This window comes from Chrysemys picta, chromosome 10 (genome assembly GCF_011386835.1).
Source record: "Chrysemys picta bellii isolate R12L10 chromosome 10, ASM1138683v2, whole genome shotgun sequence".
Classification (NCBI taxonomy): domain Eukaryota; kingdom Metazoa; phylum Chordata; order Testudines; family Emydidae; genus Chrysemys; species Chrysemys picta.
In genome coordinates this window covers 84,080,804-84,097,149 of record NC_088800.1, presented here as the reverse complement: position 1 = coordinate 84,097,149, position 16,346 = coordinate 84,080,804, and the positions used below count along the sequence as shown (strand labels likewise).

Here is a 16,346-nt window from a genome sequence, read left to right as displayed (position 1 = left end):
GACCATACTAAGTAAAGAAATTTAGTAGGAAATTAGAAATTCACAGTGAGCTCAAATGAAATAAAAAGGTCTTTACCCTGTTTAACATGAGGAGTTCTCAGAATGCCCATAAGCAAGAGCAGCACATTTAAGGTACATATTTCTAACCAGAGACCATGTGTGCCAAGGCAAGTAGACCAGTAGTTTTGTGTAAGATGTGTTGGTGCTTTGTGTGATATTCCTTCTGGTAAGTTACTGCCCTTGATTCTTCTCTGACCTCACAGGCTTAATATTCTGGTCTTAGTATTTGTATTACAGTAGCAGCCAGAGGCCCTATTCAGAACTGAGGCACAATTATGCTGAGTACTGTGTGTTATTCAGAAATGAAATGGGCCTATTTAACCCTTCTGTGGAACATAGTGTATGAAGATCACTTGCTTCATCTGAGTGTCCGGTAACATCCACTAGTGAACTCTACTACTGAGATATGAGGTAGCCTCTGCTGTTCTGTTAATCCCTCTAATTCACATAGGCAGCTGTAGACTATTTACATGAAAAAACTGGTGACAGGTTTTTCTGCCCATTCATTCAGGTCAGAGTTCAGCAGGTAATACAAGTTTTAAACAGAACACTCACTCCCTTGTAAGCTGCTCCCATCCATGCCTATGAAACCTTCAGCTTACTTGAAATACAGGAAAAGATGTTACAGCTAGACTCCAGGAGCAGGAAATGGAATACCAGGGGCCAGTTAACTGGAATATGATGTCCTAAGAGTCACAGCCCTAAAACTTCATGCTGTGAAAATATAGCAGATGTGTTGTTCAGGTACAAGACTGGTAAAATTTTGACTTATCAAAAACATCCAAGTGTCACAGTTGACACAAGTCAGTCCTGGATTCTGTGTACCTTAAATACATTGATTGACTCCAGTGTGACTGGGGGTGTGTGAAAAGGAATGTAGGGCTGGGGCCATAAAGGTGGTGTGGTGGCTAATGTACACTGCTTCTTTTAATGAGACATATTTCACATCCCAAGTCAGCATCTGTTTTTATTTAAATAGCCTTAGAAGCTGTAGGAACTCATTAGCAGTACCAGGGTGTATACACATTATCTTTTAGTTGCAGGACATTTTCTATGTATCAAGTGTGTTCTTCCAGTCACGGTATCCTAGAATTTCAGTGCACATGTTGGCTTTTGAGGACTTTAAAATGACAGATGACTTAAAAGGGCACTGAGTAAGTGTACCTCTTGGTCTCACAGCTTTACAGTCCCTGTAGAAATACAAGTGCATTATACATCTTCACCATTTGATATTAAAGCCAGAGTTCATTTTCTCCACTGCATGGTATGCCGTGTGCAACGTTGTTCCAGCTTTTTCTGAGTTTGTACCACCCAGCCACTGTTCATACAGTTCCTTTACAGTGCGGTTCCTCTCTGGAATTTCAGTCTGAACAGATTCATACAACTTCTCAACTTGCTGAAGCAAATCCTTGCTGGATTCACCTTCTGCTCTGATCTGACCACCTCCATTTAAACAGCCTAGGTGCAACAAGAGAACATGACTGGGGGTGTGGAAATGCTTTAATAAAACTTTAAGAGCAATTAAAAGCAACTAATACAAACCAATTACCTCAACCTGCAATTGACAGTAGCAACATAAGACTTCGTCAATGAAAACACAGATAAGTGGGGAATGAAATCAAATACTGTAACATGGTGGGACCCACAAGCCCTATAAAGGAGCCTATTGGTCAGCCATGGCCAGTCCTAGTTCAGAATGGACAGCAATGCATGCTGATAAAAGGACAGGGAACTAGGACTTCCTGTTCCTCAGGGAGAGAGCAGAAGCTGGAGAGGGAGTAGGAACTTGTGGCTCTCCTTCAGACAGCCTGGAAAAGGACCATGCTTAGAGCAAGGCAGGAATAGCCTTTGAGTCTCAACTGAAGGACGGAGATGGAAAGTCCTGCCCTCTCCATAAACAGAGGACTGGGAAGGGGAGTTTGCAAGAGTGGTGGATGACTGAAGAAAGCAGCTGGGGGGGGGGGGGGTCATGGGAAGAAGCCAGGGATTGCAAATGGGGGGGAGCAGTGTGCCTGAAACCAGAGCTATCAGAGTCAGCTGCATAATGCCTAGTTTGGACCATGCAACCAATTCTTCAGTGCTGGGGAACACGGCTACTAGGTGAAGATTATATGGACCCTAGAGGAGCAACCGAGGCCCAGAGAGGGTGAAGAATGGCTAGTCAGAGCCAGTGTTTGCTTTGGACTCATTTACCCCAGAGGGACGGAGTTTTCCTAATTTAGCTGGCTGACTAAATTAAACGGCCCACGTATCCAACCAGAAGAGGCACAAGCACTCCCTACACCAGAAAGGTAAGGGAATCTATTTAACACTTTCTAAGAAGTCTAAGAATTTTTTCTACACGTTACTCCTTCCATTTCTCACAACCTGCAGTCCTCTCGAGGTCATAGTGTAACTCTTGAGCTGAGAAGATGGCTCTACCTCCCATCAGCCAAATGGAAGGAGTTGTGCATTGTGAAGGCAGAGAAGGTAACTGAACATCATTGACCGAGTTGAAGGGAGAAAGATTGAGAGAAGTGGTCAAACTGTTTCTAGCTGATTGGAACGGAGCCCCTCCTGTCTCTAAGCTAGCTGAAGAGCAGAACTTTCACTTTTGCATGGCTTTGGAAGCACTTGGGTTTACAAAGCTAGGGGCAGGGCAGTGAGCAGGTTTTTAAAAGCTGAATTGTTAATTAAGAATTGCACCCCGTTTTGACATGCAGTTTCAATCATGAATATAAAGTAATTGCTAAAGAACTGTTGACTACTACATTTAAAAAACAAAACCAACACACCTGACTTAACAAAACACTAACACACGGCCTCTAGCTTTCAGACACACAAAACAGACATGAAGGCTTCATAGAATCATAGAATATCAGGGTTGGACGGGACCTCAGGAGGTCATCTAGTCCAACCCCCTGCTCAAAGCAGGACCAATTCCCAACTAAATCATCCCAGCCAGGGCTTTGTCAAGCCTGACCTTAAAAACCTCTAAGGAAGGAGATTCCACCACCTCCCTAGGTAACCCATTCCAGTGCTTCGCCACCCTCCTAGTGAAATAGTGTTTCCTAATATCCAACCTAAACCTCCCCCGCTGCAACTTGAGACCATTACTCCTTGTTCTGTCATTTGGTACCACTGAGAACAGTCTAAATCCATCCTCTCTGACACCCCCTTTCAGGTAGTTGAAAGCAGCTATCAAATCCCTCCTCATTCTTCTCTTCTGCAGACTAAACAATCTAGTTCCTTCAGCCTCTCCTCATAAGTCATGTGCTCCAGCCCCCTAATCATTTTTGTTGCTCTCTGCTGGACTCTTTCCAATTTTTCCACATCCTTCTTGTAGTGTGGGGCCCAAAACTGGACACAGTTCTCCAGATGAGGCCTCACCAATGTCGAATAGAGGGAAATGATCACATCCCTTGATCTGCTGGCAATGCCCCTACTTACACAGCCCAAAATGCTGTTAGCCTGTTGACTCATATCCAGCTTCTTGTCCACTGTTACCCCTAGGTCCTTTTCAGCGGAACTGTTGCCTAGCCATTCGGGCCCTAGTCTGTAACAGTGAATGGGATTCTTCCGTCCTAAGTGCAGGGCTTTGCACTTGTCCTTGTTGAACCTCATCAGGTTTCTTTTGGCCCGATCCTCTAATTTGCCTAGGTCCCTCTCAATCCAGCTCTCAGAACTTCAGAAACCCTAAAAAGTCTTACAGCAAACCTTGACCTACCAGCGAAAGTCCCTGTGTAGCCTTACCTGATGGGCAAGCCATGACTTCAACATAGTGATACGGTGATTTTCCTCGTTTCAGTTTTTGCACTAAGTTCTGTATGTTTCGAAATCCATAAGCCAAGGCAAACTGCAGCAGGACTGTGCCATCCTTTTCCAGTGTCACTTCCTGGAAATCCTTGTTTCTAGGGAATAAAAGCAGGCAAAATCGTTTGTCTAAATTAATTCTCTATTTGGAACTTGACTGAATACTAGAGAGCAAGTTTATTTGAATAAGCTTTTGCATAAAACTTAAAGAAACTGTGTCCTTCTTTGAGGCAGCAGAGGACAAGAGAGTTCTTGGGGAAGAAACTAACCTCCATAAATCTAATTAAATTAGGGACCTAAACCCCAATTCTACCTCAAATACAAAAGGAAAAGTGCGTAAAGATGAACATTTTTATGTCCACATATGCAGCTGTCACTCTGGAGAACATCTATTATTGGTGTCTTTAGTAGTAACAGAAGTTATAACGCAAGTAACTACAAAACTAGAAACACAGTAGGCTATAGAAACCATTTTCTCCAAACTGATGTTTGTACACTTCTTAATGGCAAGCTCTGAACTCTCTCCAGTCTCATTCAGTCAGACAATTGGCACACTCGGGCAGCTCAGATCAGGCCAGCTGTGCTGCTCCCTGGCCAAATAGCCATGCACTGCATATGGTGGCTGGGAAATATGAGAACAACTTGTGCATGGATTCCTCTTAACCTCCCTCAGGTGCACTCACCCTAGCTGACCACCTTGCTGTTAGGCTTTGATCTGCTGAAGAGCATCAGAGTCTGGACATAAAAATCCCCATGTTAGTATGTACTTCTATAGGGCCCTACAAATGATACATTATACACACACCTGGGAGGCAGGCAGGAGTCTCATTTTAAAGTGAGGCACAGAGAGATTTAAGTGACTTGCTCAAGGTCTCTCAGCAACTAGGTGGCAAAGTTGGAAATACAACCCAGTCCTGACACCTAGTCTTCTAAGCTAACCACTAGTTAACACAATGAGGGAGGAGGAACTAAAATCCCAACACATCTATTTTAGTGTGTGATGACAGGTGAAGGGCTCCCTCATTTCCATGAGAGCTTCAGTTGCCAGGTTGTTCTAATTTGTTGCTGTAGCTTAACAGTGGGGAAATCTACAATGCAGAACACGATGTGGGTGATGGGGAAGGGGTCAAGAAGGCACCCAGGGAAAAGGCTGCACAGACTGCTGGCTGATTCATTGCTAAGTGAACTGTGGGAGAAGGGAGCCAATTGCCATGGCTGGCTGTAAAATGTTTAACACTGAAGATTGCTCTTGGATTACCAGCAGGAGAAGAGTGTAAACAGAACTGCACTGAAATACAGCAACATCATTTCAATTCCTTACTTTAAAGGTTTGTATTGAACTTCATCCACTTGAATCCCAAACAGTTCTTTTGCTGCATACTTGTATATGTGCTCCAAATAGCCCCCAGAACCGCCACCAGAATGGCCGAGGAGCTCCTCTTCTGAAACGCTGCTAAACCTAGGGAAAAGGGAAGAAAAAGAAGGCCCCTCTTTGCACCTGCTTATAAAATAGGATACCCAGTGCTACACCCATTGGCACTGAGAATCCAATTTCAACGACGGTGAAGTAGTTTTAGACCACTAGTAAAAAAGCCCTTTTCCCCTCTTGAAACAGAATTACTTCACCATGCACAAGAAGGAATTTGGAAGTAATACGTAGCCAGCTGTAATTTAGTTTCTTGAGACCAGCTTCCCGTCCGATAGCATGAACTGCCCGGTATTGACTAGTGATAATTTCAGGGCTATGTAAATGTAACCCTACACTGTCAGGTATGGGCTTGATCCAACTTTTAAAACTTTTAAAAAGGAAAATTTGTTCCAAGTCAAACATACCATCTCCCGATAACTTTCACTGTGTTACGGTTATCAGAGTGTTTAAGCCTTAAACTCTAACATCTCTGCTAATCCCTACTACAAGTGTCTATTTGAACATCTAACAAATTTTGCTCAGACTTGTTACTTTTCTGCTTCTATAATTGTTAAACTGAAGCTTCCAATTAAAAAAAGGAGACTGATTGCAGAGTCTAGCTTTACATGACCGTACAGTCTTAGAGAGCCCATCCAATAGCAACCGCCTTCAAACATGTCTACCGTAGGAATTTCTAGAGCACCTATTACACCTGGGCATTTAAACAGGTCTTACACTTCATCTCTCATTCATGGGGGGAAGGGATAGCTCAGTGATTTGAGCATTGGCCTGCTAAACCCAGAGTTGTGAGTTCAATCCTTGAAGGGGCCATTTAGGAATCTGGGGCAAAAGTCTGTCTGGGGATTGGTCCTGCTTTGAGCAGGGGGTTGGACTAGATGATCTCCTGAGATTCCTTCCAACCCTGATATTCTATGATTTCCATTTCCGAAGGATCCATGTCCACCCTGCAGAATAACCAGCAACCCTATTGCTGAATTTTGTTTTTAATTGAAAGTAGTTGTGCTGCTTATGCACATCTCTCCAACAACAGGGAAATGCCAATAGAACAGCCTCCATGAATCCACTTCAGACCCAGAAATTGGGACTTATCCCAGAAGCATTTATATAGCGGATGTTCCAGTACAACTGGGATAGCTGGGAGGGGAAAATGGCCTCAGTTATCAATTCTGGCCAGCTGGTTTCCATACCCTTAACCACAGAACTTCTAGGAAACCAGGAAGAACAAAGGCCAAACCTCTTGAACTTTAGCTCAGTCTTTCCTAGAAGCCTGCAAGCTAAAGGGGAACACTCGTGTTTATATGACCTAAATAATGCCAAGAAAAGCCAAGGGTCAAACACCTCAAACAATTCCAGTAATCTGACAAGGCACAGCTGTCTATTTGGAAGGTCACTGTAATGCTCCTTGAGAATAGCAAACCACAACAATGGCTTTTGTTATGAGAGGATAATCAGAAGAGCGATGTGCTTATACCCACTCAAACAGTTTTCAGAGTGGTAGCCGTGTTAGTCTGTATCACAAGTACTCCTTGTTCTTTTTTCATCCGTGTGACACTTGCATTCTGCTGCTCACAGCTGCCGAAGGGAAAACACCTGGGATTTCAGTCAGATCTAAGATGTTGCCACTTGCAGATAAAAATCTCAGCCTTAGAACTGTGAAAGACAATTTTTCACCCTGTAATCAGCTTCAGAGGCTATTTTTAACTCAACTCTTGTTTACAGGAACTGTGATTCATTAATAAGTGTTTCAGTGTGTCCAGCCTCACGTACTGCTGCTCTATGAAAAGGAGAAGGACAGTAAGCCCCATCGCTGGCTAAGGCAAGCAGTAATACCAGCAAAAGCACAAGGATTTTTGGCACTTGTATCATTCTTGCTGCCAAATTTAATAACCTCTTAGTGGCCTTTTCCACTTGCCAAAGGAATAAATGGAACAACAGCCATTTGACTGCTTATGTTAATCCTCCAAATTCTGTGGAATACGTGCTGTTTATGACCAGTCAATTTACTGAGTAGGTTAAGGATCACAAAAGGTTAGAGGAGCATTATCATCACTAAGCATGAGACGTAACATTAAACAAGCACTTCTAATAAGTTAGCCAAAGATTTTATCAAAGAGTTAGAGATTTTGTTTGCTGCTATGGAAATGTTAATGATAAAAACAACAAGGGGTCTGGTGGTACATTAAAGATGAACAGATTTATTTGGGCATAAGCTTTCGTGGGCAAAAAACTCACTTCTTCAGATGCATGGAGTGAAAATTACAGATGCAGGCATTATTATACTGACACATGCTCTAGCCGTGAGGCAAAATCTTGTACACTAGACTACAGGGCCATGTACATCTATTTTCTTCTCTAACAGCTTCTAGGGAAATACCGAATTTATAACACTTTAGTTTTATTAGTGTATCAAAGTACTGCAACGTCACTTTCCACGCACTGATGAAAACACATCCTTTTAGTTTAATGTGCTATGGAATACTGCAGCTAATGTCAATTTAGATGAATAAAACATCTGATTTCTAAATCCTCCAAATTCTTGTAGTCACTTAGCTTTCCAGGCAGTTGGCATTTAGCCAGCAGTTACTTTTCAGTTAAAGCAATTAAGCAGTCTCATCTGCTTTGCACATGTTCAATATGCTTTTATTGAATAAGAGAATGCCTAGAGACTAGCTGAAATTACCTTGATATTTTCTCATTTGTTCTTTAGCACTGGAATACATACAGTACTAAAAAAACTAAACACAGCAGACCTGTAAATTTCTGTATTATCATATTATATTCTCTATTCTAGACTATTTCATTTTTTCATGTGCTCATTAGTTTCTAAATTTGTGCTTGGTGTAATGTCTCTAAAAACACAGATACAGTGTGAATGTTAACTATATAAAGTAATAAAGATTGGACAGAAAAGTGCAGAACAGTTGTGTCATTAACAATCTTACTAAGTGAATTCATCCACTTCTGCTGCTTTAGAGAAAAACAGCTCTTAACGGTTGGGCTATGAAAATAAGTCTACAGCAGACAGTTACCTTCAGAGTCTCTTAAAATGCTTACTAACCTGATCTTGCAGATTGCACAGAGCAGTTTATGATGCACTATTGTTCTTAACAGATTCAAAATCCGTAAGACAACAGCAAAAATCTGAGTAAGATGTACAAAAGATGCAAATATCTGCAACTTTTGTAGTGTTAAATCATTTATGGAAGGGGCAAATTCTGCTGTAGAACCCTGGCTGTGACAGAGTATTTCAGTAAACGTTTAAGGGAGATCATTTGTTCTTACATGGTATCCAAAGGGGCTGAGTCCACATCTGACAGAGAGACTCCCTTTTGTTCCAACAATCGTAGAACTTCTCCTGAAACAGAAACACCGGTGTAAGTGTTCTTTTAGGGTAAAGAAAAGGGTTCATCAGTATGAAAGCCTAAATCCACAAATGTAATTAATGCCAACTGTCCCCTAGTGACTATTTCTTTGTAACTTATTTCACTTCTATTGTGTGGCAATTGGAGATGCTCTGCAGGAAAGCAGTCTGAACCCAGAAGGCTCAAAGGTGAATGCAAAAAACATTTAAAGTAGAAAAGTTTTCATTGGCTAATATCCTAGAAAACCAAGTGTTAAAATGCAAAATTACTGACAGAACAGATAAGAGGTCATGAAAGCATATTTTACAAAGCACTCTCGTCTAGTGTGTATCTGTGGGTCAGAGGACAAGAGAGGTGAAGCTAGATAGCATAGTCTACATGGCATTTCAGAGCATTCTTTTAGGATCTTTTAGCTACTACCTTATATCATAAGAACCAATGGAGCACCTCTGGTTCCCTTACCCGTAGTAATTACACAGTCAACCTCACGAGTTTGGTACTCTTGGCTGAAGAAGTCTGGTCTTGAAGCTTCCAGTTTTTTGTCATAACAGGGCATTACTGTCACATGGTAGGTCTGGTCAGGTGAAAAATGCTGCCAAAAAAAAAAAAAAAAATTGTACAGTTGCACTAACTGCTATTAATTAATTTAATTAAGGCACAAGTAGGAGTGGAGCAGCTAAAAGCCCACTGTGCTGCTAGAAATCTCCTTTGCTGCTAACAATTTCACTACCTGAATTAATACTTTCTGTTCCTTCCCAATTGTGTAGGAAAGAATAATAGAGTAACAATCTCTGTAGCAAGCTTCAATAGTTTTTTTTGGGGGGGGGTTGTTTCCTCTATTAAGCCAGACAATCCTGGCAGATTTAGTTAGTGAAGAGTCTGTAATTAAATGGAGTAGTCAGATGTGTTTCATATCCATTGCCCCAGGGCAGACTCAAACCCATGACAATTTATATTCTGCAACAGCAACTCCAGGAAATTAGCTGAAGACAGGTACAAAAGTTCATCACAATCCAAGAAGCTCCCAGGGACCAAGGAAACAAGTTGTTGAATCAAGACCATTGTTTCAGTATCTCGTCAAATGCTCTGAGTACACCTCTACCCCGATAGAACACTGTCCTCAGGAGCCAAAAAAATCTTACCACGTTATAGGTGAAACCGCGTTATATCGAACTTGCTTTGATCTGCCGGAGCACGCAGCCCTGTCCCCCCCCGGGAGCGCTGCTTTACCGTGTTATATCCGAATTTGTGTTATATTGGGTCGCGTTATATCGGGGTAGAGGTGTAGTTGCCAGATGTCTGAGTTTATTCAACAAAAGCGTTAAAACCAATGTTCATTAATGGATAATCAAACATGGCAGCAGCAATGCTCAAGTTTCTTGGTGGACTCAACTTTTGGCTATAAGAGTGACACCAGTCTTTAGACATCAAAGTGACATTTAGAGGAATTCCAGAGGCAACAATGATAGAAAAGTATTAAATCAAACTGAAATAGAAACATTAAGCACATAATTTTTTAGTAAGAGACTATCTGCATGTAAACATGAATTCAAGCTCTCTGTAAGATCGTGGTAGTAGTTTGCTTTTAGATAGGGAAAAAAACCCCAACAGAAAAGCAAATAGGATGGTAGGAGGGCTGTGACAAATCCAGTTCTTCTGGATTTGTTGAATAACGGATTGAGATTTTAACTGACCTTTTGAATGCCAAACCTGAAACTCTGCTCCCATAGGCACTGGCAGGGAAAGAGCTGGGCAGCTAAAGGTGGTGGCTGAGGGGGTGGGGTGGGTGGGCTGCTCTAATACCAAGTGTCGGAAGGGAGGCAACGGAGACACCTGGTGGCATGAGTCTGATCTTAATACTCTCTCTCTCCAATTCTAAGCTTCTCATGAAATTAAATGGAGATGATAGACAGGCTGACTTGCTAGTGATCTACAAGATTTTCAGATCTGTAAATCAATCCTATTTAATACACTGTCTTTAACAATGTTTTAAACACAGCTCCAGATCTAATGTCTACAGTTTCCTGTTAAGCTTTACCTGCTGTTTTGCAAAGTGACCCTTGATCAAGGAGCCCATGACCTGCTGTGGGGACTTAGTGGTACTAATGTAAGGAATAACAAAACTTCCATGAGTTTTCTCCGCATAGCAGATCCAACCTGCGAAAAGATGAAGTACAATTAATCAATGCACAGACTTTCATTGGCTTCAGAATCAGCCTTATTACCAGCCAATAACAACCATTTTCAGCCTCTCTTCTGCACACAGTATAGGAATAGCTCTTACCGACTGGATTCTGGGACAAGACTAGCTTCGCAAACTAACAATGCACTTAAACATCTGTACCATTATGGGTAAGAACTTCCACATTTCATGTAATCATATTCAGGAACAAGTGTCTTTCTTTACAAGACCACTGAAGACATTTATAATATCCTCACAGCACAGTAGTCCCTGTCTAAGTGGAACGGAATGTTAACAGACATTAAAAGAGACCTTCATGGCACCAAGAGCAAGTCTCACTTATGCGTGGTTTTAGCCATTAACTTTTTCAGCAGTTTATTACACTCCTCTAGTGTGCAGTTAGTCTGCCACATTATCTGACCACTTCTATAGCCATTTTTAACTATTTTACAATATACCTGGACAGGCAGAGGCCAGCATGGGCAAAGCCTTTTTATCTTCAGTTTGCCTTTGAAAGCGTCGTACAAACTCTCGTTGGCTCTCCAGCAAACTGAAGTTTCTTGAGAAAGTTGTATCAAACACATAGTGCACACCTAGATAGCATAGAGATATTAAAGCCATCAAAAAACTGACAAGTGCTACAAACTACACCACAAAAATCCAGCCCAACTAGGTTAAATCCTGGTATTTTTCCATATTTATAGACTGCTGTAATTAGAAACAGAACAGTTTCCTCGTACATAAGAAGACAGGCTAATAGAAAAACTGAATGAGAAAAATGAATTGATGATGGAGTGTTTTAGGATCCCTTCCCTCACATTGAGTTTAATATGCCATCAAAGTAACAGAGGTCTGAATTCCCATTCATGTTATGATTTTTGAAACAGGCACTTGGAAGTTTACTCATGCAGCTTCTACAGACTTAAACCGAAGTTGCACTTGGAAGGTTAGTAAGCTATACCCCAAAATTTCATCTGCGATGAACAGGTAAACGGTAACAAGCTTGCCTAAATTTTTTAAGAACGCTGTCAATGTCTTTGCTGTTTCTAGAGGCGTCATCTTAAATCTTGCAGCTAGTGATGCTCTGGATTGTGGTGAAACGGAAACTATAACTAGCTTCTGTTGATTGGGAGCTGCAGTCTGAAAAACAAGAAGTTTGGGATATTATTATTTCCTGAACAGTTAAGATACAGCATCTTTGATCGGTTAGTCATTTAGAAGATACTTGTCCATGGTTTCCTTTTTAAAGTACGATCCAGTGGGGGAAGATGTTGCACTTCCAAGTCAAGAGATTACTATATGAAATATTATGATCCTTTCACAAACCTATTCTGACAATTTTTAAAATTCAGAGGAACACATAAATATGTTGTGCTGGGGATGTCCCACAATACCTTTTGGTTCTTGAAGGCTAATCTGGATACAGAAGATCTTCTTACACATTATTTTACCTGTGCTTCAGCAATCAAACAGTATGATTTTCAAATTCTTGAGCCTACCTGCTGGCTATTCCATCAGTTGAGTATCACCTACCTTATTGGAACTTAACACTTTGTAGAGCTCTTCATGGCTCTGCTGAGTGATTAACACGCTTTCTGCAGATGTGATGCAGCCGCTACAAGCTAAACAATCATTCAGGGTAATTTTAGCCTTTTCAAGCTTTTGTGCTCCTCCATCCTAGAAAGAAACAGATTAGATCCATTCCTAGCCATAAGAATCAGAGATCCATATGCAGAACATGTCAAAGACAACCTGCTACATGGTACTAAGAGAATTTTGCCAACATGTGTGAAATGAGTAAGTCAGTTTTCAACAGGGCCGCCCAGAGGATTCAGGGGGCCTGGGGCAAAGTGAGGGAGCGGACATAAAAAAAGGCACCACCCGCTGTGGTACTTGCACTCACCGGGCGGCGCTCCGAGTCTGCGGCGGTGGCGGGTCCTTCAGTCGCTCCGCGTCTTCGGCGGCGGGGGGCCCTTCAGTGCTGCCGAAGTGCCGCCGAAGACCTGGAGCGACTGAAGGGCCCCCCGCCGCCAAAGTGCTGCCAAAGACCCAGACCACCGCTGGGCGAATAGCCAGGGAAGGGATTCTTGGCCAGGGCTTGTGGGGCCCGGGGCAAATTGCCCCACTTGCCCTCCCCTCTGGGCGGCCCTGTTTTTCAAATGACTGTTTTTGGGGGCCCCCACATCACCCAACATCACTCTTCAGTCAGACCAAACCAAAAGTCAGAAACCAAAATCCTAGCAGGGTACTGATTGCCTTAATCTCATGGCAAACACTGCTTTCACCCACTAAATGATGGCTGCTCTAGGGCACAATCATACCTCTGCGCACCTTCCTTAACAGACACCAGTAATGCAGCAGCCTCCATCTTCAACTCAACACAGACATCACACACTCTTGAAAGAGCAGCATCCCAAGTTTGTGCAGGAAGTACACCCTAACCCCTGAAGCTGAGAACAGCATTTCTACAATGCTCCCAGCTCACTTAACCGCCAAATTGCTGTCATTCTACTTTTGCAACCATGAAAATAGCTCATTACAACTCCGCTGGCTTTGATTCTATCATCAGCTAGTTCCAAAGGTTATGCAATTACATGACAAGCCACTTTACAAATATCTTTTAAAGACTCAGAACGAAAAATAAAAGAAATTACCAGCAGCTAGTCACATCTATTTTAATTGAGTACCCACTCCCACTCTTTCAAATGAGTAACAGTGACAACGGACATCATCTCAGACTGAGTGATCTACATTGTTATCACTTTTGCAATCATTGGGTATCAGATATTTAACAGTTGTAACATACTTATGTGCAGAATAATAAGGTAATTTATGGGTTTTCTACACAATGATTACAAGGGGAAAACATTCTGACCTGATTGATTTGAAAATAGCTCCCATCATCTTCAATTCGGATCTTGGCTGCTGTTTTTCCAGGTTTCTTTTCAACTTTTATTGGCTTTACACAATCCTAAAACAGAAATAAAGTCAAAAATGAAGGAGAGGAACCTTTCAATATGAAAGAGGCAGGAGAGGAAAAGACGGATTGAAACTGGACAGAGTGTAAACAAAGATCAGTTCCAGAGTGGAAACTTATCATCTCTGGTTTAAGCTGCATTGGATTCTTTGTTTAATGTGCAATCTTACAATTCCTGTAACCACCAAGGAGACAAGCAAAAAATCAAACATACAAAATCTGCATACCCCATTTTTACAGAATGAACACCTTTCCAACATCATAACCAAAACTATAGAACAATTTTGCTGCCAGTGTGAAACACTCAGATTTAAAGAAGTCTTGCTCAAAATAGATGACTGAGAAGTTCTGTCCTTTCCAGAATCCCGAAGGGCGATCAGGAATTCTTCATTGTGAGTTTTAGCAGACAGGAGGCGTGGTCATTACATTCAACATGTGGCTATTGCCAATGAAATTTCATTTGATGTTGAGGGCAAGCAGATGACTTTATATGGACTGTTTCCGGTTTAGTGTGTTAGAGTTCAGTGACTGAAGTCTTGAGGGTGTTTTTATACTTTGCAAGAGTTGCATTGTTTGTGCACCCACACCTCCCTTGTCTAGAAGTCTGACTAGCAGCCTTGCCAGAATTCATCCTGACCTTAAATCATCCTCACTTTACCAAAATCTTTTTTTCCCCCCCATCTTGACTACTGTAAATCCTGCTTCTAAAAATCTCTGCTCTGAATTTAGGGGGGTTCAGAATGCTCCCATTGCAGGGAGGACAAAATCACTCTGATGCCCCAGTTATGCTCACTGAATCTAAATCAATCAAACAAACCTATCCATAGACTTACTCCCCACTTCTAGCCCCATGGTCCTATGTCCTCTCCTCACGTGTGCTGCTCTGTTAGCAACTCTCTCCAGTCTTGCTTTCCTATTTGCTCTGATTTACAAATGACAGCAAAGCTCACCTCTGTTCCTGCCACTTTCCATTCCCTCCATACTGCAACTACTTTGTGTCGGATGCTGACTGATGTCTTTTCTGCTCTTCTATATCAGCTCTCCTTTTATCGGTTCCATCTGTTTGGAGGATACTATTTACAAAATGATATTCTATTGTAGTCCATAATTTACACTTCAAGGGTAATATTACAGGAGCCCTTGTAAGAATTAAAAAAAACCCCAAGACCTTGGAAGCTTTTATCTCAGTTTGTTTTCCAGCTGTCCTAGAAGTGCAGAAGCAGCTTTTTCAACATGAGAATGTTTCCACTGGCTGTGTGGTGGTGTTACAAACTGTTACTCAGCCTCCGTGCTCTATTCCAGAGGTGGCTGCACTTCAGTAGTAAAGGAAACAATCCCTTTTCTGGACGTGTTAGAGGAGAAATGTAATAACAACCATGCACAGCAATAGCGCCTTCCACCCTCGGCGCTCAGAGCAGAAAAGGAGAGACACAGGGGCATCCACAGCCCATTGAAACAGAAACCTTATTTCAAATCTACCAGAAAACAACCTATGTGAGGACAACCATGAGCAGTCAGCATGGGCCCCACCTCTTGGGAGTGGAGTTGAAGGGCAGGGCAAGGCAAGGCAAAGACCCAGTGGCCACCAAGCTGGGGAAGCCCCTAGAACTCCCCCCACCTGGGGATACCCAGCCCAGGGGACCCTGGCCTGGGCTGGGAGCAGGAACAGAGGCACTCCCCCGAGGGATCTACCCAAACATTCACCTGACAGGAGGGGGGACTGAGAAGAGGGGTAACACCATTCACCCCCCTCCACTCCCACACTCTGCAGAGCCCCCCCTCCAGACCTACACGTCCCCCTGCACGGGACCCTGAATAACTCCCCCTTGCCAGACAAACCTGCCATCACCCATAGCCCCACAGTGACCTCCCCTTCCCAGCTCCCGGGGAGCCCCAATCCCCTATTATCCCCCCAGCCCCCAGGGGGACCCCCCAGTCAACCCCCATCCCGGCCCCCAGGGGGACCCCCCCCGTCATCTAGGCAACTCCCCATTCCCGGGGGACCCCCAATCCCCTATTATCCCCATCCCCCGTGGGGGATCCCCAATGCCCTAGGCAACCCCCCAATCCGCTATTACCCCCCCCGGCCCCAGTGGGGGACCCCCAATCCCTCATACCCGGGAGGACCCCTCCAACCCCGGTCGGGACCCCAAATCCCCTAGGCAACCCCTATCCCCGGCCCCCGGGGGGAAACCCCTCAACGGCCCCCTCCAGGCACCCCCGTGCCGTGCGGAGCCTCCCCCGCCCTCGCGCCCCTTGGCAGGCAGCCAACCAGCGCGCTCCCCACCTGCGAGGGCCCGATATAATCATCCAGATCAGCCAGCTGCAGCACCCCACTGAAGGGAGACGCCATTCCGGCCACGCTGCCGGAAAGCACGCAGCGACAGCGTGAGGGATAACAGTGAAAAGCCACACTGCTGTAAAAGCCGTTCTCACGCTGCCGGAAACCGCGGCGGACGGAAGCCTCAATAGCCCAAAAGGAGTAGATTTGCGCATGCGTCGGTGTCTCAAGTCACGCCTCAAAAAAAGGTAGTGCGCGTGCGC

At 43.4% G+C, this 16,346-nt stretch overlaps 1 protein-coding gene across 4 annotated transcripts; it reads right to left on the bottom strand.

Annotated features, from left to right (window-relative positions):
• Window positions 1-1,009: 1,009 nt before the first annotated feature.
• CIAO3 (cytosolic iron-sulfur assembly component 3) lies at window positions 1,010-16,246 on the bottom strand. Of its 4 annotated transcripts, XM_065560237.1 has the most exons (12): window positions 16,090-16,230; window positions 14,753-14,861; window positions 13,701-13,796; window positions 12,359-12,502; window positions 11,833-11,965; window positions 11,284-11,418; window positions 10,682-10,800; window positions 9,106-9,235; window positions 8,564-8,636; window positions 5,174-5,311; window positions 3,793-3,950; window positions 1,010-1,518 (listed from the first exon to the last, which is right to left on the bottom strand). In XM_065560237.1, exons 5-12 carry the CDS (start codon window positions 11,882-11,884, stop codon window positions 1,280-1,282), a joined length of 1,044 nt encoding a protein of 347 aa, XP_065416309.1. In that variant the 5' UTR covers window positions 11,885-11,965; window positions 12,359-12,502; window positions 13,701-13,796; window positions 14,753-14,861; window positions 16,090-16,230; the 3' UTR covers window positions 1,010-1,279. The 4 variants fall into 4 exon arrangements, with proteins under 4 accessions (XP_065416309.1, XP_008162991.2, XP_065416308.1 ...); XM_008164769.4 differs by lacking the exon at window positions 14,753-14,861 and having other exon boundaries at window positions 16,090-16,246; XM_065560236.1 differs by lacking the exon at window positions 14,753-14,861 and having other exon boundaries at window positions 1,010-1,250; window positions 16,090-16,246.
• Between the last annotated feature and the right edge of the window lie 100 nt (window positions 16,247-16,346).